A 27322-nucleotide genomic window follows, 5' to 3' on the forward strand; every position below is an offset into this window, starting at 1 on the left:
TGCTGCCTCCTCGTTTCTAGGAAAAGAATAGAAGACAGCCAACAGATGTGTGTTGGCTCATCAGTTATAAAGTTAAGAGCTAAGCAACTTCACGGCAAAGAAAGAGTAGGATGTTTGAGTCTGTACTCATATGTTACATTCAGTGGTTTTACTATCCAAATACACTGCTTTGTCATTCAGACATAATAAGGCCATGTATGACAAAGAGCTTGAAAGGGAGTAGTTTCTGTAAGTCTAAAATGTCTTGACCAGAGGTTATCATAGATCAAAAATGTGAATCTGTGCAAAGGAAAACATGTGTGAATCTGACCATCATATTGGTTTTCTAAAACCGAGATTTGGGACTGGAGGGCTGTCAGATATGATTCAAATATACCTAGGGATAAATTAATCCAGTCATAAATGTGGTCAAATTGGACCTGAAAAGAAAGAGAAACCTAATCTACTCAAAGGTCTTTAATATTTTGACCATACCTAATTTCTCTTTCTTCAGATTTTTGACAATCAGGAAAACTCTGGATTACCTTCAATGATGACATCAACATGTGAAAAATCTAAAACTTCTAACAGTTATTCAATGATTATTAGGGCCCGAGCACTGACAGGCACTGAAAGACAGTGAGGCCCTATTGGAATTGTAAGGATTATTATTATTCAGGCAAATGAATTGGCTTTTTGAGGGCTTTAACATGCTCAAATTCTTACCAAAAAAGTCTTTAGGTGCAATAACAGGAAGCCTGCTATTTTGCATTTAGTTGCCATTTTGAACATTTTTACTTTGAGGTACTTGTACCAGGGCTTACATCAGACCAACTTCAAATTGAGATGAGTGTCATCACAACAAGATGGAGATACAAACTAACTCAAAGCTCATCATAAAGAAATACCATTGTATATTTGACTGTACAATTGTACATTGATCTACATTAATGTTTGTCTTCATTCAAGTTCTATACATGTTATTGTATTGTACTGCTTTTCTTTTTCTTTTAATTTATTTATTTTAAGATGTATGATTATAATGTATCTGGCCCTCTGCATGGCAACCGGAGGGTGGTTAGGATATAGTTAAAGTTGTGGAAAGCTGCAGAAATTTTCGTACTTTAAGCAGAAAATAAAATGTGTGCTCAAAATCGGCGCCAGAATAATGCCACGTTCACACCAGCTGATTTTGTTCTTATCAGCATGTGTATGAATCATTCTAAATCGACAGGTGCGTGTCCACTCTCTGTAATGGTGGGGGGGTTCTTGTCGAGGGCAACACCAAGTTAATTACAAACGCGTGTTTTGATTAGCAGCATATGCTTCCATTACAGCATGGTTAAACCTAACCTGTAGTCCCGGTTAACCTTAAAGTTACTCTCGAAATCACCAAGTCAACCCCAAAGTTACCTTGATTAGCCAGTAGCCTTGCTTCGTAATTCAGGCCCCAGGACTATGATCCAAAGCAGAGCTCAAAATCCACATCAACAATCACAAGCTTTAGCTCTTGGATTTGCTGTAACTGTCCCCTGAAATCATTGAAATGTTGTCCATTTTGTTTTTAATTTGATCTCAGGGCCACCTGAAACAATATAATAACCCAAAGTGATCTGCAAAGAAGAGTAGGTGAAAATCCCAACATCAGGAATATAATGATGCAGTCAGCTACGAAAGTAATCAAGTGAATATCAGCAGTGAGTGAATGGAAGCCTCTGCCATGGAAAGGGCATGATCTGGTTGAAGTCTGCCACTTGGCTCAAGGCCCAAACAGCTATGAGTGTGATCAAAAGTTTTGTAGATGGATGGATGGATGAGAATAATGGAATTATAAAAAAGAGAGCTGTGGTTGCCCTCAGCTTCTGAAGTGCTGCATTAAAAAGACGGCCTAATTTTGAATGGAATATTTAGAGAGATTACAAAGACACTCTATTAGTGTCTTTGTAATAAATTGATGTGATGAGCAGATCATCTTCAATAAGTGAGACACCTACTTTCCTTTGTCACCCGTTTGGATGCAAGTCATTAGCAACGTGTTAGATGGTTCTCCCACAAATCTGTCCCTCCTTGGCTTGGTCGAAGACAGAAGGCTGAGGTAATATCCAGGGCAGAGACGAGGCAGGCAGGTCGGCAACAGGTGATCAGTCCGGGGAAAGAATGCTGGAAAGTCAGGCATGACACAAGAACAATCTGGCACTGAAGCAGAGACAGGAGCAGGCTTAAATGCAGCCAGGGCTGACACAGGTGTGGAGAGTTGGCCTGATGAGGAGGTGTGGCTGACTGGCAGAGTGGAGCAGAGACAGGTGAGTGGAAAAATACTGGCAGACAGGAGATGAGCAGACTGTGACAGTTGTATTCTTAAATAAAAGCAGGTTTGCCCTTGGTTCTTAGAATTGACCAGAAATCAGTTGCATAGAATCTAATTCTGTTTAGAATTTTACATTGTGCTATTCTACTAAAAGAAGCACCGTTATAAAAAAAAGACAATGTTAATAAGCCATAGGAAAATCTGTTGCAGACATAGTCAAAAGGTCTCACCAAACCGACATTAATATGATAGTTATCTTATTCTTATTGTATCATGATATTTTTTACCCTGTTGATTGATTAGGGGGATCAAGAATTGCCATTAGGGATTGTCACCTGATGACAAGAGTTTTATTTGAAACATGTTTCAATTTCTTTTTTAACATATCCATAGTTATGAAAAATGTAGAATGGAAACAATACCTTACTTAAAATCCCCAACAGTGAACGATGCCATTATAAGGATTTTGTAAATGAGTGATGGTGAAATAAAATAATTTTAATCTAATTTGAACAGAATCAGCAAAACATTAATGGAGTGACTGATGAAAACATACATTAAAACGCTAACACTTGCCGTGTGCTGCTGCATTTGCATAGACCATCTGGTCCCATCTCTCCTCCCACTTGTGTTTGATGTGCTCTGTGCTTTTCCCAAAAATATCACACTAGCAGGTAGAACTATTTCAGGTCAGGAAAAACAGCTGCATATCATAGTATTATAGCATGTGATATAGGGCTGCAACTAACGACTTTTCTGATAGTCGATTAGTCATAGATTATTTAAACGATTAATCGACTAATCGGATTCTGAATGACAAATTCGCAATTGCTCTTATTAAGCCAACAACTTTTAAATTTAGCTTGAGGTTGTCGAGGCATGTGATGACTGAAAATATAGACAATAAAGATCGATACCTCATTAAAAAATATGTGTTTTAATAAACTTTGCTGCATATAAGGGTACTGTTGACACAAAAGCAAAGAAAAATCTAGTTTTGTCCATTTATAACCAAGAACAGGCCAAGTGCTGATACTAAAAATAAATTAAAAATCAAGTATCCATTTTTCCTGTTAACAAAGGGACAGGGAAAGTAACAGCAATAAAAACATCAAAAAACGAAAACTACAGTCTTCTTCGGACTGCATAACTGTGATTAAAAAATAAGTTTGTCAGGCAATAGGATAACATTACGCTTTTAAATTCGTTTGAACCATATTTTTGTAATGGATGCTAGAATCCTGCGCACAGACGTTTATATAGCAAGCTAGCTAACAGGCTATTTCACTGAGGCGAGTCCGCATCCTTTACGTTACGATGTCAAACCTCCTCCTAAAATGCACGTGTCCTGCTTCCATGGAGAGCAGGTCCGCCATACAGATATTGCACGTATTTTTTTCGGGCTATGTTGAGGGTGAAGTTCTCCCCGCGATGCTGTTGCAGCGGACGCCGCCATTGGTCCATGTTTTGTCACTATTGCACATGCGTGACTTTCAGAGATAGGAAGGAAGCGAGATGGCTCACTCCTCAGCTACTTCCATCAGCACCTCTGGTAAATCAACGCTTAGTTCAGCTGCATGGCACAAAAAGCATGCGCTATGACGTAATCAACAACTCGTCGACGACTATTTTTCTCATCGATTTTTGTCGACGACGTCAACTAATCGTTGCACCCCTAATGTGATAGTTGTTTTTATAAACACAGAGCTAAATCCTGTTGGCTTTACCTTCTATAAAATCCCTTCCTGAGAATTTTTGTTCGACACCTTTAATTATTGTAACTGACAGATATTGTAAAATTCAGCTTTCTCCTTAAAACTGTTGTAAAGCAAAATGTCAGTAACAAGGCATCAGAACTAGACTCTATATTTTATTTGGTGTGAGGAGGTAAACAGGCTTTATAAGCCTCAGAAGCATGAGGGCTGTTTTGGGATACGTCATTAATTGAAACACTTAACAACCCTAGAGAGTTTTGATCTACTTCGTAATGAGAGAGAGAGAGAGAGAGAGATGTGAGAGAATTTTGGACCATCTTCACACATTACATCTGTTCACCATGAGGAGAATAGAGCTCACACCACATATGTACTCCCTTCTCTCCAAGAAATTTCTAATGTCAGGTTATTACGGTGGCCCTGAGAGCTCAACGAACAGCAACTTAAGAAAACACATGCAAGTTGACAAAACACAAGCAAAGTAAGAAAACATCTTCATCAATTTCACAACACAACACAACACATTACAGAAACGCGCAGCAAATAGACAAACGCCCTGCAAATAGACAAACGCGCTGCAAATAGACAAACGCGCAGCAAATAGACAAACGCGCAGCAAGTAGAGGAGAAAACACAATGGAAGTGTTTCCAGAGGACAGCTAAACGTGATGGACACTGCTGCCACAAAACGTCCAATACACCACACAAATTCGGTTCCACACAGGGTTCGGCCACCCGCGGCTCTGGAGCTGAATGCGGATCTTCAGCCCCTCTGCAGTGGCTGTACAGTTCAGTGGTGTTCATATGTTTCGCAAACGCTGAACTTAACGATCAGTTTTCATATTATTAACGTGAACGTCACGTTAATTTTTTTAATCATCATCGTATCAGGCCATCATGAAATACCAGGAGCGGGCGAGTGTGTGTGTGTGTGTGTGTGTGTGTGTGTGTGTGTGTGTGTGTGTGTGTGTGTGTGTGTGTGTGTGTGTGTGTGTGTGTGTTTGTGTGTGTGTGTGTGTGTATGTGTGTGTGTGTGTGTGTGTTTGTGTGTGTGTGTGTGTGTGTGTGTGTGTGGCGAGCGCTCCGGTCCTGGGCATAGACTGTATATAGGTCCCGGGTCCCGGGGCTCCGACCCCGCCCACTCGCTCTTTTGATAGTAAAGGTTTCCTACCCCTGCACACTATGGACAAAATATTGCCTCACAAACAGGGGCTTGCTTGTTAGCGCTGTTTATTCAGTTTAACAGGAGAAGACGACATGTCTCTAGATCGGACCATCTTCCGTGATCAGATGGGTCTCTCCGAGTGAGTGGGCGGGGTCGGAGCGCCGGGACACACACACACACACACACACACACACACACTCGCCCACTCCTGGTATTTCATGATGGCCTGATACGGTGAGGATTTAAAAAATGTACGTGACGTCTACTTGCGTTCATCGTTACGTTCACGTTAATAATATGAAAACCGATTCATTAAGTTCAGCGTTCGCGAAACATATGCACAACACTGTACTGTACAGCCATTGCAGAGGGGCTGAAGAGCCGCGTTCGGCTCCAGAGCCGCGGGTGGCCGAACCCTGTGTGGAACCGAATTTGTATGGTGTATTGGACGTTTTTGTGGCAGCAGTGTCCATCACTTTTAGCTGTCCTCTGGAAACACATTGCCGTTGTGTTTTCTCCTCTACTTGCTGCGCGTTTGTCTATTTGCTGCGCGTTTGTCTATTTGCTGCGCGTTTGTCTATTTGCAGCGCGTTTGTCTATTTGCAGAGCGTTTGTCTATTTGCTGCGCGTTTCTGTAATGTGTTGTGTTGTGTTGTGAAATTGCTGAAGATGTTTTCTTACTTTGCTTGTGTTTTGTCAACTTGCATGTGTTTTCTTAAGTTGCTGTTCGTTTAGCTCTCAGGGCCACCGTAGGTTATAGATAAAGTGCCAAGCAGCAGTACATTGTAGTGGCTACGTTAAAGGACTTTCTTACCCAATTCAGATGCCCCAGACACAGAGGCACCAACTCCAACTCTTTTGCATATTTCACCAGTGGCAAGATGTAAGGACACAATGTGATTTAGGAATTCATACTTTAGGCTTAACTATCAAAATTACAGTTTTTCTCAGTTGTTAACACACAAAAAGCAAAAATTCGGCACAATTTGCACAACCTTCAATTCATGTACCAATCGCTCGACCCAATTTGGCACTACTTCACACTCCCTTATCTGCATTAGACTCTGACTTTCCTTGTTTACACTCTGATGTCAATTACACATCACCTTGTTGTCAAAACACTACACACAATGTTCAGTTGTTGCACACACTTCTCAAGTAAAATCTCAAAGCATCAACCTACAACACACAAATACTCAAATCTCTAAACATTCAGGTCTGTTGAGCAATTTCACCTCATTTACACAGCTGAACAGGAGACTGACATTGTAAATATGGTTCGTGAGAACAACTCTATCACACTCAGACAAATAAAAACTAGGATCCTGGCTGACCATGCTACATTTACAAAACGTCCAGACCGTCATTGGACTGTATTCTTCATAGGAATGCCATGTGGATGAAACAAGTGTTCAGGGTCCCATTCGAACGGAACACAGACAGCATCAAGGAGTTATGGTGAGAGTTTGTGCTTGTAAGTACCGTACATTCAGCACTGACACATGCATGTATTGTACCTGTAATCCAATATTGTTCCTTTTCTACAGTGTCTCACTGTAGCCCACTGTGTTGACCTCTCTGTGTCCATACTGTAACTTGCATTCTCATGCTGATCCAGGAGCATGACACAGCTCATGTGTTGTACCAGTACATCTTTATTGATGAGGTGGGATTCAACCTGGTGAAGAGGAGGTGACGGGGCAGAAACGTCATTGGCCAGCGGGCCATTGTTGAGGTCCCCGGCCAGCGTGGTGGGAACATCACAATGTGTGCTGCAATGAATCACCATGGGATGTTGCACCGTCATGCCCACCTAGGGGCCTATAACGCTGCCCGTCTCCTCGTCTTCCTGGATGGCCTGCATGACCTGCTGGTACCACCTGACCAGACAGATGACCCACAGTGGATCAATCACGTTGTCATCTGGGACAATGTGAGCTTTCAAGTGCGGGAGTGGTTCCAGGACCACCCACATTTTCCCATTCTATACCTTTCACCTTATTCTCCTTTCCTGAATCCCATTGAGGAATTATTTTCAGCTTGGAGGTGGAAGGTGTATGAACGGAACCCACAGGACCGGGTCCCACTGCTCCAGGCCATGGAGGAGTGTTGAGGCCTGTCACCATTGTGTGTGTGAGGTTCTTAGTTGTCTGTGTGCAGTTTTGAGAAAGCCGTTATTGTTTTGAAAAACGTGTGTTAACGATTGTGAAAAACTGTAATTTTTGTGAAGGGGGGGGGGGGGGGGGATTGAGTAGGCCGGTTTACAGTTCTGTACTGTTCTCTGTGTGTGCCGAAATAAACCTTTTTATGCTGCATATTTGTGTGCTGTTTTATGTTTGACTATGAAAAAAGTAGGCCTAAACTGAGACATTTTACAAAAGGAGAAATGGCTCATTCATTCATATGGTGTGTTCCATTTTGATGATTGTGTTTTTAATTTTGCACTTCAGTGTGCTGTAAATGCTTGGTAGTGTGCAAGCAAATGCTAAGTTGTGTGTTCCCAATGAATGGTATGTGTGTGTCATTTGAAAATATGGCTGTGTGTACCAAATGAAAACACGAGTTCCATTTTGTGAACAGGTAAGAGATTTGATGGCAAAGAGTCATCTTGCAAAGGGAGTGTCAGGTTTAGCATTTTGTGTGTGAGGTTTTCAGTTGTCTGTGTGCAGTTTTGAGAAAGCCGTTATTGTTTTGAAAAACGTGTGTTAACAATTGTGAAAAACTGTAAATGTGAACACCTACATGTAACATAGAGAGTGAAAGCAAATCTAGCAATTCATGGATGTGCGGTTGGAATGGGTGAAACAAGTAGAGGGAGATATATGGGGATGCTGTGGGAGACATCTTCAATGGCTCAAGCTACTCTTTTGGCGTTTGTATATTGTTCCACCTTCTGGTCTCCTTGATGGTAGAGGCCGAGGTGGAGGAAGAGGAAGAGGAAGACCTGAAGCAGGAGTAGAACGTGCTCAAAGAAGAAGAGGACCAAATTTATCAAATTAAATTCACGCCACACTAGTTGACCATGTCGTGAACCACTGATTGGCGCTGAGGGAGGCTGGACTAAGAGTTCAACCAAACCTTAGCAGATATACAGTGAAATCTGTAATTCTAACCTGTACTGGATACAGAATGTTCTGTTTGTCTGATATTTGCTGAGCTTATGGTTTTATGCACACTACTCTAGTAGCATGAAAACTGGGACATGTTTTGTTATGATTCTCCATGTTGACATGTTGACTGATTTGGGAATATGGAGAGATATAAATAAAATTTTCATCTGTCTGCAGCATTGGTCTTGTGTAGTGTTTGGTATATTTATTGTATATTTGCACTTTCTCTGTTTACTTCACTTACACTACTCTAATCACTGAGAAGTAGAATTGCTAAAAGTGTTTTAGGTTAGCAACAGCAGTGTGTAACTGGTTCAAACAGAATTAAGTCATATGAAACGTGTGTTTCATATGGTAACAAAATATGGTTTTGATAAATTACTGTATAGTTTTTACAAGAGTGTTTCATTTTGCAAAGGATCTGAGGTGTTCTGCTGATTGGGTGTATGTTTGTGCTAATTGTGTGTAGTGTTTTGAAACACCGGGCCCTGTTGCTTAAGCAAAAGAGAAAAACTGTAATAGGCTCATTTCATCATCAACTGTTATTCTTAGTCTATTGAAATAGTATAGTATTAAAATCAAATAATGTTTGGTACTGAAGCCGACCCGTTTTCTAATCTGCTCCTGTTTTAATTTGCCATTGACACTATTTGTTGTTTATGTTAATGCAACATCACATCCAATTCAATATGGAGATCCATCTTTACCTTCTGTCTTGATTAATTTAGCTCCAAGTAATAAAGCTCTCTCTATGGTTGCCTTTTAAATTGTCTGTATTTTGAATAGACCTTTTGTAGTCTTGATGACCGTTCAAAACGCTTAACATTTATTCACTTGTTCACACACATATCCATTCAGTGGGTCTATGTACAGCATTTTCTCTATTTTAATACGTCCAATATAAAAGTAACCAGTGTAATTTGCAACAAGTGATTGTGGATGATGTACTCAACTGTGGAAAAATAACCTTCACTTATTTTGGACAATTTCAAAATCACGATTATTCAAAGGATTATGTGCCCTTATTCTGAAGTCAATGCTTTATTCTTTAAATGACTGGAGCGTGCGCAATACAGTGAATCACTTCCGGTCTTATTCCTCCGTGAAACCGGAATATCGGTGCCCGGTTATTCGCACCCTTAATGATGGCAACCCTAACACTCTCTGACCGGCTGACCGGCACGGAGAAATGCGGGTCCGGTCTGAACAGCTAGGCGGCAGCGCGTTTGAGAATAGCGGTGCACATGGTGTGCTGCTGCTCGAACTTGTTCAACACTTTTTGTCGATCAGACCGGGGGGCCTCCCTGGTTTTCCACTCGCGCTGTTTTTTTCACCGCCGGTCACCAGACACACAACTCGCCTCCTTCACGTTACGGCTGCTTGAGAGTGAGTGCCAGTCAGCTGAGCCATGAATGCTTTGGGGGAAGGACTGAATGGCGTATCCGCGTCTCTTTCGAAAAAAATGCCAAATAATCGTTTCAACTCGATTATATTAGTTTGGAGATCGTTGGACCCCATAATCGAAATCACGATTAAAGTTCGATTAATCGAGCAGCCCTACTTAAACCTGCAATCACTGATTTAAGTTATGTTGAATTTGTCCTAAAACAGTTGCTCACTTCCACCTCATGCAGTTATAGAGAAACAATAGCATGGAGTTGTGTTGGAGTTTTCTACCACTAACAGATCTGCAATTGCTCTCTTAACTCTCAGAGGATGAAGACTTTACGTTTCATTTTTGTAATTTCTGGGTCTGACTTAATGTTAAACTCAGCCGTTTTCTGTTTGGGTGACAGGTTTGATTGGCACTATTGTTTGTGCACTAGTTATTATGTCTGGCAGCATGTTGATGAATGTGAGATATTTTTGGTGTGAGGTCCCTCTATTAAGAATCACACAGTCGGTCAATCATACTCAGTCCACCAGTATGGTCAAGACTGGATTATCTTTACAACTTAGATCCATTCTAGTTCAGATGTTGTAATGATGAACTATCTCAACATTTACCTGATGGACTAAGAAAAAAAATTGTTCACACATTTGTGTTTCCCAGAGGATAAATATGAATGAATTTAGTATTAATTCTGAGTAAATAAAGTTATATAGGTATTTAGTAGGTAAATTAATAGCAATCAAATAAAAACTGCTGAAATTAAGACATTGGCTTCAGCTGAAATTTCTTCAGAGGCCAAATTCCTTGCACAATTACATTTCCTAAGAGTTTTAAATGCAGACCACTGTAAAATCATGTACAGGATTAGCACACAAATAGTGTATATAGTACATTGTGTGTCCTCTTTAATGTGACCCAGTGTATGTGTAGAACACGGCGCTGCACTGGCTGCCCCAGCATTCAGTCTCCACTTCCACCCATGCCTGCCACAATTGTTTTCATTCATGAACAGGGGCCTGCAGGAACTGCCTTTACATCAGTGGGTCGCAAGAAAGACACTGCATGAATTTCTTATGAAGTGTGACATGCCAGATAAGCCTGGGCTGCTTGAAGCATGTTTCTTTGAAGTTTTCTCCTCTGCTGCTTTGCCTTTTTAATGCGAGCTGTTTATTCACACGCGATGATGAAATCAAATCTGGTGTGCTACACTTGACTCGAACCCTGTTAGCTAAGGTATTTTTGCACGCTTACTTCTGTGATATATTGACTATATCTAGGTCACAGTGCTGCCTTTGGCATAATGGTGTAATAAAACACAATGTAAGCATTTCTCATATTTCAACAACAACATACCTATTTATAGATTATCTGTTGGTCATAGAATAATGGTTAATTAATCGTAATTGGGGTAAAAGTTTGAACCACCTCAAAGGAATTATCTCCTTTTGTTCTCAGGCGAGCGCGAGGTAAAACCAGTAGGCCCTGATCCGAAGATCTAAGTGACCTACATAATATAAAGGGCTAGTTATCATCCAAGTCAGGTTGTGATACAATGGACTTGAGTTTGGAAAAATACAATTATTCAGTGTGTGGTTGGTTAAGGATGTAGAACTCTCTGTACCTACTGTTGTAGTAAGGGTAGTAATAACAATATTTACGTGTGTTGCGCTCACTTTGAACTCCAAATAAACTGTTGCCTTTTGTCTGACTGTTTCTTGCTCTGTCAGACTTTTTTTGAACAGTTTAGCGAACCAAGTGATTACAAGATTTTCTTAGAAAAAACTACAAATGTATGACAAAAACTATCTTTGAGTCATCTCTGAATCATTTTCTGTGCTCATTTTCTTCTTTGTAACCGTGTTAGTGTCAGGAGTGAGGAGGTGACATTTTAACTTGTTAAATCTCATTTACATTCAGGGAGAAGTGGCATGATATCAACACCCTAAAAACCTGATATATCAGCTTGTCCTGGCGGCTGTGATATCACACTGTTGTCACACAATATCAAGGTACCATGATAAAGTTTGTCATGGGTGATGCTGAAAAATAGCACATTGAGCACATTGTTAAGAAGAGTTTTAAAAAGAGTATCTTTTCATATACAAATGAAACTGCATTCACAGTTTATGTTCAACTGAAAATGACTGTAGTCAAAGTTTAAAACAAATCATTAGGGTTTTGTTGTATGACTGATCTGAATTGTACTTTGATCTCATTTTAACAACATATTGCGTTAAATCACAGATGTGATTATGCTTTCATGATCAAGTGTGTGTGTGTTTGTGTGTGTCAGGTTCTTGTCATGCTTTAGTGCAGCTGCGGTGCAGTGGGACACCTGTATTCACCAGGCAACATAGCTCATTAGTTGCTCCTCTGGGAGGAGATGGAAAAGTGTTCTGCTCCTGATGAGAGTGAGACAACTAAAATATGCCTGTCATCATTGGTTCTGATGTCATATTTACTCTGGCGGCCCACGTAGTGCTACTGTGTGTGAGGATTGGCAGCTGGTTACATTATATATTTTTTGTGTGTTAATTTTGAAAACTAATCCTTTTATAACCATATATATATATATATTTTGGGCATTTTGCAAAGTCTAGTTCACACTTCCTGACCTCCCTTGGTCGTATCTTTCCATGCACAAAGTTTTGGTTTTATCATTTGGTTCTGTGGTGTATTTTCTATCTGAGTTTTAAAGCTTCCAACAAATACAAGTTCTAGTTGTAGTTAGTGCTCAGAAGTTCCTGAAGTTTTGCCAATGAGATTCTAAGATGATCTGTCCTCTACTCTGCTTCCCTATAGTTGTCATGGAATGTTAGTTTCCCCCCTTTCATTCCTGCTTAGCAATGACAGTAATTTATTTCAGCTTTTAAACGTATTACTCAACCAGGAAGGTTAAAACGTCGGACTTGTGTTGCTCAAATGACGGAGTACAATCATTTTGATTACAAGTGCAAATAATAGACCAAGAATGGAGCAAGCATGCGAGCTGGTTATGGCAGCCATCTCAAGCTGCGCTGCTCCAATCATGTGATATGCCTCATTCTCCACATCCTCTACAAGACACATTGTCCCAAATTGGTAATCTATTTAAACAGCAAAACATTTCTATCTTTCAAAAACCCTCAATGAATATCGATACAAGAGGAGATGGGACCCAGCCCGGAGGAAGCCCGGGGCCCCCGTCTGGAGCTAGGCCCAGACGGAGGGCTCGATGGCGAGCGCCTGGTGGCCGGGTTTGCCACGGAGCCCGGTCGGGCACAGCCCGAACAAACTACGTGGCACCCCCCCTCTCTTCATCTCATGGGCCCACCACCTGTGGGAAGACCCGTTGGGGTCGGGTGCGCAGCCACATGGGTGGCAGCGAAGGTCAGGGGTCTCGACGGACCAGACCCGGGCGGCAGAAGCTGGCTCTGGGGACGTGGAACGTCACCTCGCTGTGGGGAAAGGAACCGGAGCTTGTGAGGGAGGTGGAGCGCTACCAGTTAGATCTGGTGGGGCTTACCTCCACGCACAGTCTCGGCTCTGGTACCGTACTCCTGGATAAGGGTTGGACTCTATTCTTCTCCGGAGTTGCCAAGGGCGTGAGGCGCCGGGCGGGTGTGGGGATACTCATAAATCCCCGGCTGAGCGCCGCGGTGTTGGAGTTTACCCCGGTAGACGAGAGGGTCGCCTCCCTCCGCCTAAGGGTTGTAGGGGGGAAAACTCTGACTGTTGTTTGTGCGTATGCACCAAACAGCAGCTCAGAGTACTCGGCCTTCTTGGAGACCCTGAATGGAGTCCTGCATGGAGCTCCAGTAGGGGACTCCGTAGTTCTGCTGGGTGACTTCAACGCCCACGTGGGCAACGATGGAGATACCTGGAGAGGCGTGGTGGGGAGGAACGGCCTCCCTGATCTGAACCCGAGCGGTCGTTTGTTATTGGACTTCTGTGCTAGTCATGGATTATCCATAACAAACACCATGTTCGAACATAAGGGTGCTCATAAGTGTACCTGGTACCAGAGTACCCTAGGCCGAAGATCAATGATCGATTTTGTGATCGTGTCATCTGATCTGAGGCCGCATGTTTTGGACACTCGGGTAAAGAGAGGGGCGGAACTGTCAACCGACCACCATCTGGTTGTGAGTTGGATCAGGGAATGGGGGAAATTTCCGGATAGACCTGGTAAGCCCAAACGAGTAGTGCGGGTGAACTGGGAACGTCTGGAGGAGGCCCCCGTCCTAGGTATCTTCAACTCACACCTCCGGCGGAGTTTTTCTGGCATTCCTGTGGAGGTTGGGGACATTGAGCCGGAGTGGGCGGTGTTCAAAGCCTCCATTGCTGAAGCTGCGGCGGCTAGCTGTGGCCTCAGGGTCTTAGGTTCCTCAAGGGGCGGTAACCCTCGGACACCGTGGTGGACACCGGTGGTCAGGGAAGCCGTCCGATTGAAGAAGGAGGCCTTCCGGGATATGATATCCTGGAGGACTCCTGACTCGGTTGCAGGGTACCGACAGGCCCGAAGGGCTGCAGCTGCTGCCGTGTCGGAGGCTAAGCAGCGGGTGTGGGAGAAGTTCGGAGAGGTCATGGAGAAGGACTTTCGGTCGGCACCAAAGTGTTTCTGGAAGACTATCCGGCACCTCAGGAGGGGGAAACGGGGAACCATCCAAGCTGTGTACAGTAAGGATGGGACTCTGTTGACCTCAACTGAGGAGGTCGTCGGACGTTGGAAGGAACACTTTGAGGAACTCCTGAATCCGAATAACACGCCCTCTATGTTGGAGGCAGAGCTCGAGGTTGATGGTGTTTCGTCGTCAATTTCCCTGGTGGAGGTCACTGAGGTAGTCAAACATCTCCGCAGTGGCAAAGCCCCAGGGATTGATGAGATCCAGCCAGAAATGCTAAAGGCTCTGGGTGTTGAGGGGCTGTCATGGTTGACACGCCTATTCAACATCGTGTGGGAGTCGGGTACAGTGCCAAAGGAGTGGCAAACCGGGGTGGTGGTTCCCCTGTTCAAAAAGGGGGACCAGAGAGTGTGTACCAATTATCGGGGTATCACACTTCTCAGCCTCCCTGGTAAAGTGTACTCCAAGGTGCTGGAAAGGAGGGTTCGGCCGATCGTCGAACCTCAGATTGAAGAGGAACAATGCGGTTTTCGCCCCGGACGTGGAACTACGGACCAGCTCTTCACTCTCGCAAGGATCCTGGAGGGGGCCTGGGAGTATGCCCATCCGGTCCACTTGTGTTTTGTGGATCTGGAGAAGGCGTATGACCGGGTCCCCCGGGAGAAACTGTGGGAGGTGCTGCGGGAGTATGGGGTAAGGGGGTCTCTCCTCAGGGCCATCCAATCCCTGTACTCCCAAAGCGAGAGCTGTGTTCGGGTCCTCGGCAGCCAGTCAGTTTCGTTCTCAGTGGGTGCTGGTCTCCGCCAGGGCTGCGCCTTGTCACCAATCCTGTTTGTGATATACATGGACAGGATATCGAGGCGTAGTCGTGGTGGGGAGGGGTTGCAGTTCGGTGGTCTGAGGATCTCGTCACTGCTTTTTGCGGATGATGTGGTCCTCATTGGATCATCGGCTTGTGACCTTCAGCACTCACTGGATCGGCTGGCGGCCGAGTGTGAAGCGGCTGGGATGAGGATCAGCACCGCTAAATCTGAGGCCATGACTCTTAGCAGGAAACCGATGGATTGCTTACTCCGGGTAGGAAATGAGTCCTTAGCCCAAGTGAAGGAGTTCAAGTACCTCGGGGTCTTGTTCGCGAGTGAGGGTACTATGGAGCGTGAGATTGGCCGGAGAATCGGAGCAGCGGGGGCGGTATTGCATTCGCTTTACCGCACCGTTGTAACGAAAAGAGAGCTGAGCCGCAAGGCAAAGCTCTCGATCTACCGGTCGATCTTCGTTCCTATCCTCACCTATGGTCATGAGGGCTGGGTGATGACCGAAAGGACGAGATCGCGGGTACAAGCGGCCGAGATGAGTTTTCTCAGAAGGGTGGCTGGCGTCTCCCTTAGAGATAGGGTGAGAAGCTCAGTCATCCGTGAGGGACTCGGATTAGAGCCGCTGCTCCTTTACTTAGAAAGGAGTCAGCTGAGGTGGTTCGGGCATCTGGTAAGGATGCCCACTGGGCGCCTCCCTTGGGAGGTGTTTCAGGCACGTCCAGTGGGGAGGAGACCTCGGGGAAGACCCAGGACTAGGTGGAGAGATTATATCTCAACACTGGCCTGGGAACGCCTCGGGATCCCCCCGTCAGAGCTGGTCAATGTGGCCCGGGAAAGGGAAGTCTGGGGCCCCCTGCTTGAGCTGCTCCCCCCGCGACCCGACCCCGGATAAGCGGATGACGATGAGATGAGAACATTTCTATCATTCCCTTTTTGCTTGCCCCCCGCTGCTGTTGCGTCAGTATTGCTGCCGGTAGATTCAGCCCCTCAACCGTCCCAGCATCCACCTAGGCTTCGTCAGGGGGATTATAAATATTCGCTCTTATTTCATAAAACAACCGAACACAGTCGGAATAAAGCCAATACAGTGTCACTAAGATCATTACTGTTTGATTTTCTCCACAGTCAAGTGCTCAGTCAGGTGGATTTACAAACAGACAATAGGTGCTAACAGACATGCTGGTTTTGTTTTGTTGAATAGAAATCTGAAAACCATTCTGACACAGTACATTTATTCTTATTGTGAGGTGAGATACATCCTTTATGCGTATATGAATGTGTGTGAAGGGGTGTGGAGGATTTCTTCTGCTTGATTGGGGTGTGTGTTTGTATGTGTTTGTGTGTGTGGGTGTGTGTGACCTATTCAGCACCTTAGCAGTAGATCAGAGATTGTGGGACTCCTCATAGGATGAGAAGGACCGTGACAGATGGACATACAGGTCTGGAGTGGGCTCCCACCTGTTTACATGAACTTTGCTCTGATTGGCTGTATCTGAAGCCTATTTTTAGCTTGATTTGTGTTTGGAATACATTTTTTCCACTTTTATTTTATAAAACCAACGTTTCAATCAGGATATAGTAATGTATAGAAATGATGACCCTCGTTTTTACATAATTTACTTGCAGGCTTACAGACAAATCTTATTTTCTTTCACATCTGGTATAGAATATAATTTAGACTCACCAATAACTTTATTACATTTAATATACCTGCTTATTAATGCAACTATCCTATAAGTAGGGAACATCATGTGCAATCATGCAGATACAGATAAACCCAGACCAGTTCTTATTCTTATTATATTGAGGAAAATGTGAATGCCGTGATATGATGGTTGGTGTCAAACAAGCTGGATTGAGAAATTCTGAAACTGAATTCTTTCACTTAGAAAAGTCTCTACAGTTTTAGATCAGAATGGAGCCACGGCATACAAAGACATCTTACATGTAGTGAGCAGCAGTTCTACAGATGGAGACACTTTGTTGATGAGAGGGGTGTGAGTGTGGTGAGACTGGTTCGACTTGACAGAAAACTGTGACTTAGATAACCAGTCTTTTGAACTCTGGTGAGCAGAAAATCATCTCAGAATGGAAAATACATCCAACCCTGGAGGCAGATGGGCTAGAACAGCAGGGTTCCGCTCCTGTCAGCCAAGAACAGTCATCTGAGGCTGCAACACTGGACAGATGAAGACTGAAAAATGAAGCCTGTCTGATAAATCTGGGTTTCTGCTGAGAGGATGGTAGGATCAGAATTTGAAGACGACAGCATAACCTGTCTTAGGTCAACAGTCCAGGATGGTAGTGTGTGTTATTCTTTGCAAACTTTGGCCCACTTCATATTAATATATCACCTTTTGATACCCTGTCTAAGTATTTTCTGAGCATGTTCATCCCTCATTGGCTCTATAAAGGTAATCTTAAACTGGTTTCATGAACATGACAGTGAGTTCACTGAACTTCAGTTACCTCCCAAGATTATGTGAATCCAGTAGAACTTATTTTAGATGTGGTAGAACAGGAGATTGGCAACTTGAATGTGCAACTTAAGAGTGCAGCTGACTAATCTGCAGAAAATATTTGGCTATCGTCTGACAATGAATTAGCCTCTTGGGGCAACGGACAATATTTTGGGGCCTCCGATGTAGACAGCAGAAATCTGGGCCAGGTCGTCTGTTGTTTGTAAACTGTTTACAGTCAGAATAGTTCCTTTATCCCACAAGTTTAAAGTTTCTCCACACAAAATATACTGTACTACTTTTTGTAGATATTTATGAGGCGGTGGACTAGTGGCAGAAACTTGGACTATGGGCAGAAAAGGTCTCTGGTTCGACTCCACGGAGAAACAACAAAAAGACGAACCTGGATTGATCTGTCCAAAAATCCAAGAGGATTGTCCCTACCCTGTCTATTGCCCCTGGGCAAGGCACCTTACTCCCCCAACATCTGCTCCCCGGGCGCCGTACATGGTTGCTCACTGCTCTGTGTGTCCTGCACCAGATGGGTCAAAAGCAGAGGTTAAATTTCCCTACCTGCATGAGTGTGCCTGTGCATGTCTGTGCATGTGTTTGGGACTAATAAATGCATCTTAACATAGCATTTTTGCCTAATCTCTAATTACAGCAATTTGTATATGAATGCAGATAAATTAAAAGACTGATCGCCAATGCATTTCATTCCATGAGTTCCAGCCCTTTTGCTCTCCACACAAACTGTTTACCTGCAGGCAACCAAATCCTACTCAAATGTGATTGGTCAAACTTGAAACGAGCCCGGAATGCCTCTGGCCCCCAAAATCTTGCCACTCGCCTACAGTTTCTATATATTCACATGAATAATCGTTTTTTAGGGATACACTTGGGAGAGAATTTCAAAGGAAATTTTCCAATATCTTGTGGAATTAAATCCAAGGAGAACTGAGGTTGTTCTGAGAGAACAAGGAGTAAACTATCAGAATTAATATGATGTTCTTAAGTACAGGGTTCCTGTGTACTGTGGGCTATGTGAAAACATAAATGTCAGCACTCTCCTACATCCAGGAAATCCTGCAGGTGTTCTGAGATTGCTGGGTTGAAACCACAAATTTAACCTGAATGTCTTGGAAAGCAATGAACTGTCCTGGAGCTGTGTTGAATGTGCAGGATGATTACCATCAGGCGGATGTGTGAAGTGTCACAGGTGTCACTGGCTGTAAATGTCTGTAGCCAACATTCCTCAAACTGCTGCAACTGAATAGAAAGCTCTGTTCAGCTGAATTTATTTGATTATATCAACTTTACCCATAGTGTTTAGTTCCTGATCAACTGCAGCTCCTCAGCCAGTATTAAAATACAATACTTACAATTTTCTTCCCGCTCCACACATCTCCTCCATGATAATAATGAGTTCCCACTTCCCATGCGTAATTCACTCTATGTGGTAGTTTAATGCATGCATTATTTTTTCTCGGGACACATTCAAATGTCTCTGTTCTGGAGGTTCTCAGCCCTAGTGGTGTTTGAAATTGTGTCAACACCTATTAAATGGACTACAATCAAATGTATTTCAGACTTAAATGTTCCCCTCAGGATGAATTATAGCCCCTGTGATGATCCCCTGACATTTCATCTGGCACCATCACCACGTTCAAATGTTAGTTTGGTTTATGCTTTAGAAACGAATCAATCCTTCCAGCCTTAGCTGTAATATGTATTTAGTACTAAGGAGCAAATACAAGCATCCAAATCCTGGTCTCAGACTACACAATAGTTTATCTATTGAAATGGTAACTGTGTTTTTCCTTGCTATGTCATGGCTATGAGCCATGACAGACTACATGCTCCTCACCCAATCATCTTTTGCATACTTTTACCATGAGCATGAAGTAAACCATAAAATAAGTGTATGTCACTGACTTCAGGGGACAAGACTGCAAACAAACATGATGTCCAAAGGGGGTTGCATGATATTGGCTTTTTGTTTTTTGATCATCAAAGCCTAAATTTTTTTTCCCTTTTTCACAATTCCACCTTGCGACACCAATAACATTCTGCTTTCACTTGGTCATTAAATTTCTGGACAAATGGGAATAAGTAAATTAGATTCAAATTGGATTCATTGTGAACAGAACGATTAGACTTTAAGGCTTAGATCCGAGCAGGAGGTAGAACTATGAATTTGGTCATTTCAAAAGAGTGTTCAGGCTCCCCATGGCCTAGATGAAGAATGAGGCATCAAGTTTGGAGGTCTCATAAAGGGCTTCTGGTTGGAGGGTTTGATGGGAGATTACCGGGCACCATGAGTAGATGTGGTAAAGTAGTGGAGGCGGTTAATGCAGTGTTCACCGTACTGAGATGAAAACTCAATGAGAAGAGAGAGAGACCATGTTAAATTTTGACGTCTTAATTTTGACGTGAGAGTGTCGGGTTGTGATTGGATGAAAACAGAATAACTGACTTAGGACACATGAACAAGCAGATAAGTCTTAGCTTCATTTAAACAATTTTCCTGTAGATCCTCTCAATTAAACAATCTGTCTATGTTTCCTCTTAAAGTCATGATGACCGGGATTTATAATTTATTAGACAGTTGTTAGTTTAATAACAGCAAATTCTTGATGTATGCATGATGTACTTAACCATGTTTGATGATACTATAATGTAGGGGAAAATGCATCATTACATCTCTCTGGCATCTTCGAGCATGAAGCTAGGAGTATATAGATTTGGCCTAGTTAGTCATAAAATGGGGAGTAATGATGGAATGACACGTTAATGGCAGCCATTAGTCAGTGCTGTCAGTGAGTACCCACCTGATGCCCGGCATCTCTGCATCCTCACCTCTGTCTGTCCGTGTCCATCTGTCCCTCTGTCTCCTCCACCTTCATTTATGGATTTTAACGTGCCAGTAGAGCAGAATAACGTGTTTCCGGTGGCAGAAAGAGAGTGCGTAGAGTATAAATTAAGATGAGGCTTCAATGATCCATTTAAGAAAATGGGGTCACTGCAGCAACACAAGACAAATATATAAATAAATAAATAAAATAAAAATAACTAGACCGAGTGGTGGGTAATGAACACAACACAACCATTCTAGCTTGGCAAGAAGGAACTGTGAAGTTCTTTGACAGAATTATTGAGTGGAAACAGCAGGTCTGCAACACTGCTGGTAAACAAGATAAGCACCTTTAAAAGCATGACAATAATAAACATTCATTTGAGTGTATGTTACAGTGGATGATGGGAGAAATGTCAATGAGATGGTTCCTTAGTTACTCTACAATCCTATCCTGGTGTGTATGTATAAAATGCAGCCCCTGAAATGAGTGCGGAATAAACCAACCCTGTGATTTGGTCTCCAGGTCTGGATGACTGTAGACATGGACTGAGCCATATACACACTGATAGAGTAGATTGTGTAGACCCAGTTTAACTAATGCACATGACCACATGCACTGATTAGTGTACAGAGAGGCTTCAGTCCAGTAGTAGTACTTGCATGTACTCTTATCTTTGTGTGCAAGTATGCAGTTTCATTTCGGTGCAGGAAGGAAAACTTACACATAAAGACAATTACTGGATGTAAACACATTTAAAAGTTAATGGAGAAAAAAAACTGACTTGTATTTATGGTTAGTGGGGTCCACCACATGCACTTATTAGTGCACATGGAGGCTTCAGTCCATGAGATGAAATTACAAGCAGTAACGGTGTAGTACTTGCATACATTCTCATCTGTGAATTCTTTGTGTGCAAGTATGCAGTTTAAATCCTGTGCAGGAATGAAAACGTACACATAAAGGCAATTACTGGATTACATTTAAAAGTAATGGTAACAAATTCTAACTACATTTATGGTTACAAGGGTTACATTGTATAATGTATTTTGTATATTGTGGTTGATCCTGTTTGCTCTTATAAACACTTCTTTCATCGTTGCTTAAAAGCAATAACATTCAACAATATACAGCGTGATCCTATACTCCAATTAGCTTTTTTTTACCTCAATCTCATCGGTTCATGCAGCTTCCGCTCATCTCATTCATTTTATTTTATCCAATGATTAAATGTGGGCTAAATTTAGAGTTGGGAGTATCTCTCTCTCATACACACACCAATCTACCCTCCCCCCCCCCTCTCTCTCATACACACACCCACACAGACCACTCATCCCCCCCCCCATACATCCACACACACCACTCACTCCCCCCACTCTCTCTCTCTCATACACACAAACACACCCCTCTCTTTCTCATGCACACACACATACACGCTCACTCCCCCCTCTCTCCCACTCCCCCTCCCTCCCTCTCTCTCTACCCTCCCTTCTCTCTCTGTCTTACACACGCACCCTCTCTCTCTTTTTCTCTCTCCCCTCCCTTCTCTCACTTACACTCACACACACACACACACACGCACATACACACACCCACAGTCCTGAGTCTCAGCAGCAGTGGAGCAGGGGGATCCAGAGCGAGCAAGCCTCCGCCGTGATCACAGAGCGGCTCCTCGCGTGCAGCCGAGCCGACATGAGGCGGTCAGCGGGAGTCGGTACCGGGGGGGAGGACGAGGAGGCTGGGTAGGAAGAAAAAAGGATTGGTTCTAATTAAATGTCTCTCGCTCTTCGTCTGCATCATGCTGTACTTCCAGCTGGTGATCATGGCCGGGACCGTCATGCTGGCTTACTACTTCGAGTACACCGACACCTTCAGCGTTCACGTGCAGGGCTTCTTCTGCTACGACACCACCTACACCAAACCGTACCTGGGACCGGAGGACAGCAGCGCCGTCCCGCCCGTGCTCCTCTACGCTGTGGTGGCCGGACTGCCCACGCTGCTGGTGAGTGAACTGGGACCAGTGGATCTGAAATGGCATGTGTAGATGAGCCGTGAGATCAGCCCGCTTTTACTTACATTCTATTATTACTGTAACTCTGACACGTTAGTTAATTCATCTGTTAGCCGATAGATGTCCAGTTGTGTGAATGATTGGTGAATGATTTAGGTCATTTATCAGCATCCCCTGCTGCTGCCTCTCCAACGGGAGCTCTGCTGATGTAGATGTAAGATGAAAATCACCTTGGGCTCCACAAGCTTGTGATGGGATTTTGTTTTGGTCTGTTTGATCTTATGATATTGTTTAGAACAATTCCTCACTCATTAAAAAGCAGATCAATAAATTGCACGACAGATAATCTGATAGTGAAGATATCCATATTTGGCGTTTAACACCCTACATTTTCCTATTGCTAAAAAAAACACAAAATGTCATTTGGGTCGGATTGATTTAACTGTTAATATTGAGGTGATGTTGGTCCATACTGGATAGGTTTTTCTACAGAGCACATTTCCCACACTGATTACTGCTGACCTATGCTTGGTCTTCGGTCTCCAGTGTAATAAGAATTTACAATGCCATGTGATAAAGACTGATGTCCCATAGCCCAGCTACCTTCCTGTTTATCTGTATTGATTTGATCTCTTCAAAATAGACCTAAGATGACTCATGAGCAGGTGACTTCATTTTAAAGGGGATATATTATGAAAATTCCACTTGTGTAGTGCTTCTACACGTTAATTTGGGTATCTGGCATGTCTATCGTCCCAAAAACTCTGGAAAATAACTACTCCCACGATTTGTTGTTGTTTCTCTATGTCAGAAACGATAAGCTAGAGTGTGTCGAATGGGATTACGACCGAAATAAACGTCATAGTCACACCATGCCCATGTAGGGAGCAGTGTTGGTCAAGTTACTTCTAAAAAGTAATTAGTTACAGTTACAAATTACTTCTCCCAAAAAGTAATTGAGTTAGTAACTCAGTTACCACATTGTTAGAGTAATTAGTTACTCAGCAAAGTAACTGTGGCGTTATTTTTCATGTTTTATAACGCTGTTACGTTCTGTAACATCTTTAACGTCAAAGATGTTTATATTAACTGATTGAAGAATAAAAACACTATATACAGTATTTTAGAACATTTGGTATTTATTTGAACTCAATAGATTGCAGCCTGCCATATGATGCATAGAATTAAAACATATAAAAATAAATATTGAAAATAAAATTCAAGTGCAAATGTAAACTTGGGTAAAAAGAAACAAAGGAAAATCTGGCCATTAAGTAGTGCCATTATCTGTACTTGTATACCATTGCACAATAAACATAACACTATCCAACTCTTAAATATTCAGTAGAGTAACAAAATTAAATATTGAAAATAAAATAATATTCACACACTTTGCATTCAAGTACAAAACCAAATACCCAAAAAAGTAAACTTGGGTAAAAAAGAAACAATCGAAAATTTGACCTTTAAGTAGTGCAATTCTCTGAACCTGTATACCATTGCACAATAAACAGAACACTATCCAACTCTTAAATATTCAGAACAGTAACAAAATGAAATGTTAAAAATAAATAATATTCAGCTATTCACACTTTGCAATCAAGTGCAAAACACGCAAATGTAAACTTGGGTAAAAAGTAACAAAGGAAGATCTGGCCATTAAGTATAGTGCAAATCTCTGTAAAAGAAACAATCGAAAATTTGACCTTTAAGTAGTGCAATTCTCTGAACCTGTATATTATTGCACAATAAACAGAGCACTATCCAACTCTCAATGTAGCTTAACATGTTGTTCATTCTCAGTGAAAATGATCAATGCATTAATCTATCTATACTGAAATACTCCTCTCATCTAACAATTAAACCAGTGGTTGTAACGTAGGAGGAGAAGCTTTTCAAATCTTTTGTCCGACAGCCTGTTCCTCTTCGGAGAGAAAACAAGTTTGCCCAGGCTGAACAGTCTCTCAACAGGTGCACTAGATGGAGTAGCAGCATTGTAACGTAGTGACATTTTCTTGATGAGAGAAAATCCACACAGAGAGTTTAAGTTTTGTTCTGAAGATCTAATATAGTCTGCCACCTGGTTTTCTGCTGAAGAGGTGTCCTCATCCTCCTCAAAAGCAAAGAAATCGCTCTCTTTGGCTGAATCTGTGTGATGTGAAGATGTGCTGCTGGTACCTGGCTGTGGTTCTTCATGGACAATTTTACGGCACTCTGCCAGCAAACTTGCCTTAGCCTTATCCTTTAACTCCTGTGACCGCAGCCAGCGAAGTTTGAATTTTGGAAGAGTTACGGCAGCAAGTATCGCCCCTTCATTTCCCAGGACATCAGCAAATCTGGTTTTGATAGCCTGAAATTATAAAAAATAATCACATTAAATGTATGGATCAACACAAATCAGTGTTATTATTATTATTATAATTAGTAGTATTTATTATTATGAGTACTACAGCAATGTTCACTTAATAAATAAAAAGTATTCAATTCATGGGTTCTTACTTTGACTATGGCGTCAGGAAGGTCCCTCAGTATTTGCAGGCCACTTTTAAGGGCTTCTGTCTTCAGCATTAATGTCTCCATCGTTGGTAGGAGTGTACCATGAAAACAGTTGTCTTCTCCCTGAAGTATATCTAAAGCAACTGTAAGGGGCTTCATCGCAGTACAGTACTCCTTTAAAAACTGGCGTTCCCTTTCTGTTATCGCTGTCAGTCCTAATTTGGAGGAGATGGTGTTAAGGTCTGCCATGGATATTCCACAGATTCGAGCCAGGGCATCATAGAAGGAATTCCATCGTGTTGTACAAGGTACAAGCAGCTTTTTTGACACCAACTCATCAACTGTTTCAGCAGCCAAAGATGATCGACTAGTCTTGTTCCATAGGGCAGTACATTTGGCAGTAGCACTTCTATAAACAGCCTTTGTTGCAGGTTGCGACAGCAGCCATTTGTCAACATCTGTGCATGAAATCAAGTTTAGTGTGTGTGATGCACATCTCTTGTGGGGGGGCAAAGTGATCACAACATCAGGATCATCAGCAGTTGCATGTAGAGCATCATTAATGTCTGTAAATGTCACCTCATCTTCATCTTCTTCAGAATCACTCTCAAGTGGCTGGTACCTCTTAAATGCTTTAACGAAATTAGAGCCATTATCAGTCACTGTTGCTGTGATTTTGTGTGTTATCCCATATGTTGAGTGTATATTGTCAAGCTCAACTGCAATGGCGTCATGAGTATGATGCCCCTTAAACCGTCTGCAGGCAAGAGCTGCTTTCTCTCTTTCCATGTTATTTGGATTGATCCAATGTGCTGTCACACCCATGTAACTTTTATTGTGGGCAGTCCAGATGTCTGCTGTAGTTGAAATGTACTCTAATTCATCCAATGACTTTTTGAGCTCAATATTCATTTTTTCGTATTCACTGTCGATGAATTTAGCAAAAGTGTTTCGGCATGGGGCAACCCCCTGTCCTCCTCCTCGTATTGGTATTTTTGCAAGGATAGCTCTGAATGACTTTGACTCCACAGTGGATAGGGGTAGCATGTTTCCAACAACATACCCTGCAATCAGTGTGTTCAGCTCGGCCTTGGTCACCTGTTGCTGATGCTGACCCGAAAAATCGAGGGTTGTTTGAGTGTCTCCGTTTCCTTCTCTGGAGCTCACGCTAGCTGCATTTGGGCTTGGGTTAGCAGCTGCAGCAGCAACAAGTGTCATGTTCGCATGGGTTGATGTAAGGTGCTTTATTAGATTTGAATTACTTGTTAGATTGAATGGCAGACGTGGATAAAGTTTTTTTCCCTGGGCATATCGTGCATGATACATAGACATTTTTGCCTTTAATTTCCAAGAGTGAGAAGTAGTGCCGGTACTTACAGTTATTGAACGCTACTTTTGAATTTCCCTGGCTCGTCGCCATTGTCGCTGTCTTGAGCTGTAGTCAGAGCGTGCAGTGAGACAGCGTGAGCAGGGCATCCGCGCGCCCACCCAGCCAATCATCATCGCGTTTGCAACGGTGTCGTCATCCCCACGCCCTGCTCTCTCCACGCAGCTGGGGTGTAATATGACACCGTGTAAAGGTCACCTGAGTGCACTTTATGTATCGGAAAAGGTATATATATTATTAGTCAGACACCTTAAAATTATAAGAATGAGGATATGGATCTGTGTATGTATTTGTTTATGATTTGTGTGATGATGGTCATATTGTTTTATGTAACCCAAAATGTGATAAATATGAGGAAGTGACGTCCCAGCAAGGGCTGTCTATCTGAAGGTGTGTGGTTTTTTTGGAGCTGCGGGCTGGCGGTGCGGCCAGAGGTTCGAGTGCCAGAAGATCTTATACGACTTGCATGGATTTTTTTCAGCGAACGGGATTATTGCCTGGGAGTCGCGTATCGGATTACTTCAAGGACTGAACATTTTCTGGGCACTGGAAGGGGGTGAGAAAGCGTGGACTTGGTTTGATTTGTTTGCGACACTCACCTTGCTCACCTGCAGGCATTTTTGTTTGGGACGTTTTGTTTGGGGATTATATTATGGACCTGGGGGGGAAATATTGATGTGTTGAATGTGTGTAAATAGCGTGTTTATGTTTACGGGGCCGCCATGGTTTGCGGGCTCGAGCACGGGGATATGTGGGATTGATGTGGGTTTTGTTTAAATACACTTATAATACGCAACCTTTTTGTGTCGAATTCGTTTATATTTATATTTATTTAATTAGGGGTTAGACCGATAACAAGGTCATCGGTCCAACCAGGGATCTTTCGTTTATAATAACTTGGTCGGGCAGCGCGCAAGGTACACAGCGGGTTGAGTCCGCCCGTGTCCTTAAAATTAAAAGCGTAGAGCATTTCCCCTGGGGTTTGAACAGGGTGATTTGTTACAACCGCACGCTTCATTCAACCA

At 42.8% G+C, this 27322-nt stretch overlaps 1 protein-coding gene across 3 annotated transcripts in view; it reads left to right on the forward strand.

The window, feature by feature from the left end:
* The window catches only part of LOC128425959 (phospholipid phosphatase-related protein type 5), a 132800-nt gene that overhangs the window by 5424 nt on the left and 100054 nt on the right, over positions 1–27322 (forward strand). For 2 of the 3 annotated variants that reach the window (XR_008333206.1, XR_008333205.1), the window contains exon 1: positions 26230–26853. Coding sequence is in view for 1 of the 3 variants with exons in the window: in XM_053412794.1 (XP_053268769.1) it covers positions 22217–22405 (189 nt within the window). In the remaining 2 variants the exon portion in view is untranslated. Of the gene's footprint in view, positions 1–22216; positions 22406–26229; positions 26854–27322 lie in introns of those variants that run through there. The other variant, XM_053412794.1, reaches the window with a different exon arrangement.

This window comes from Pleuronectes platessa, chromosome 20 (genome assembly GCF_947347685.1).
Source record: "Pleuronectes platessa chromosome 20, fPlePla1.1, whole genome shotgun sequence".
NCBI lineage: Eukaryota > Metazoa > Chordata > Actinopteri > Pleuronectiformes > Pleuronectidae > Pleuronectes > Pleuronectes platessa.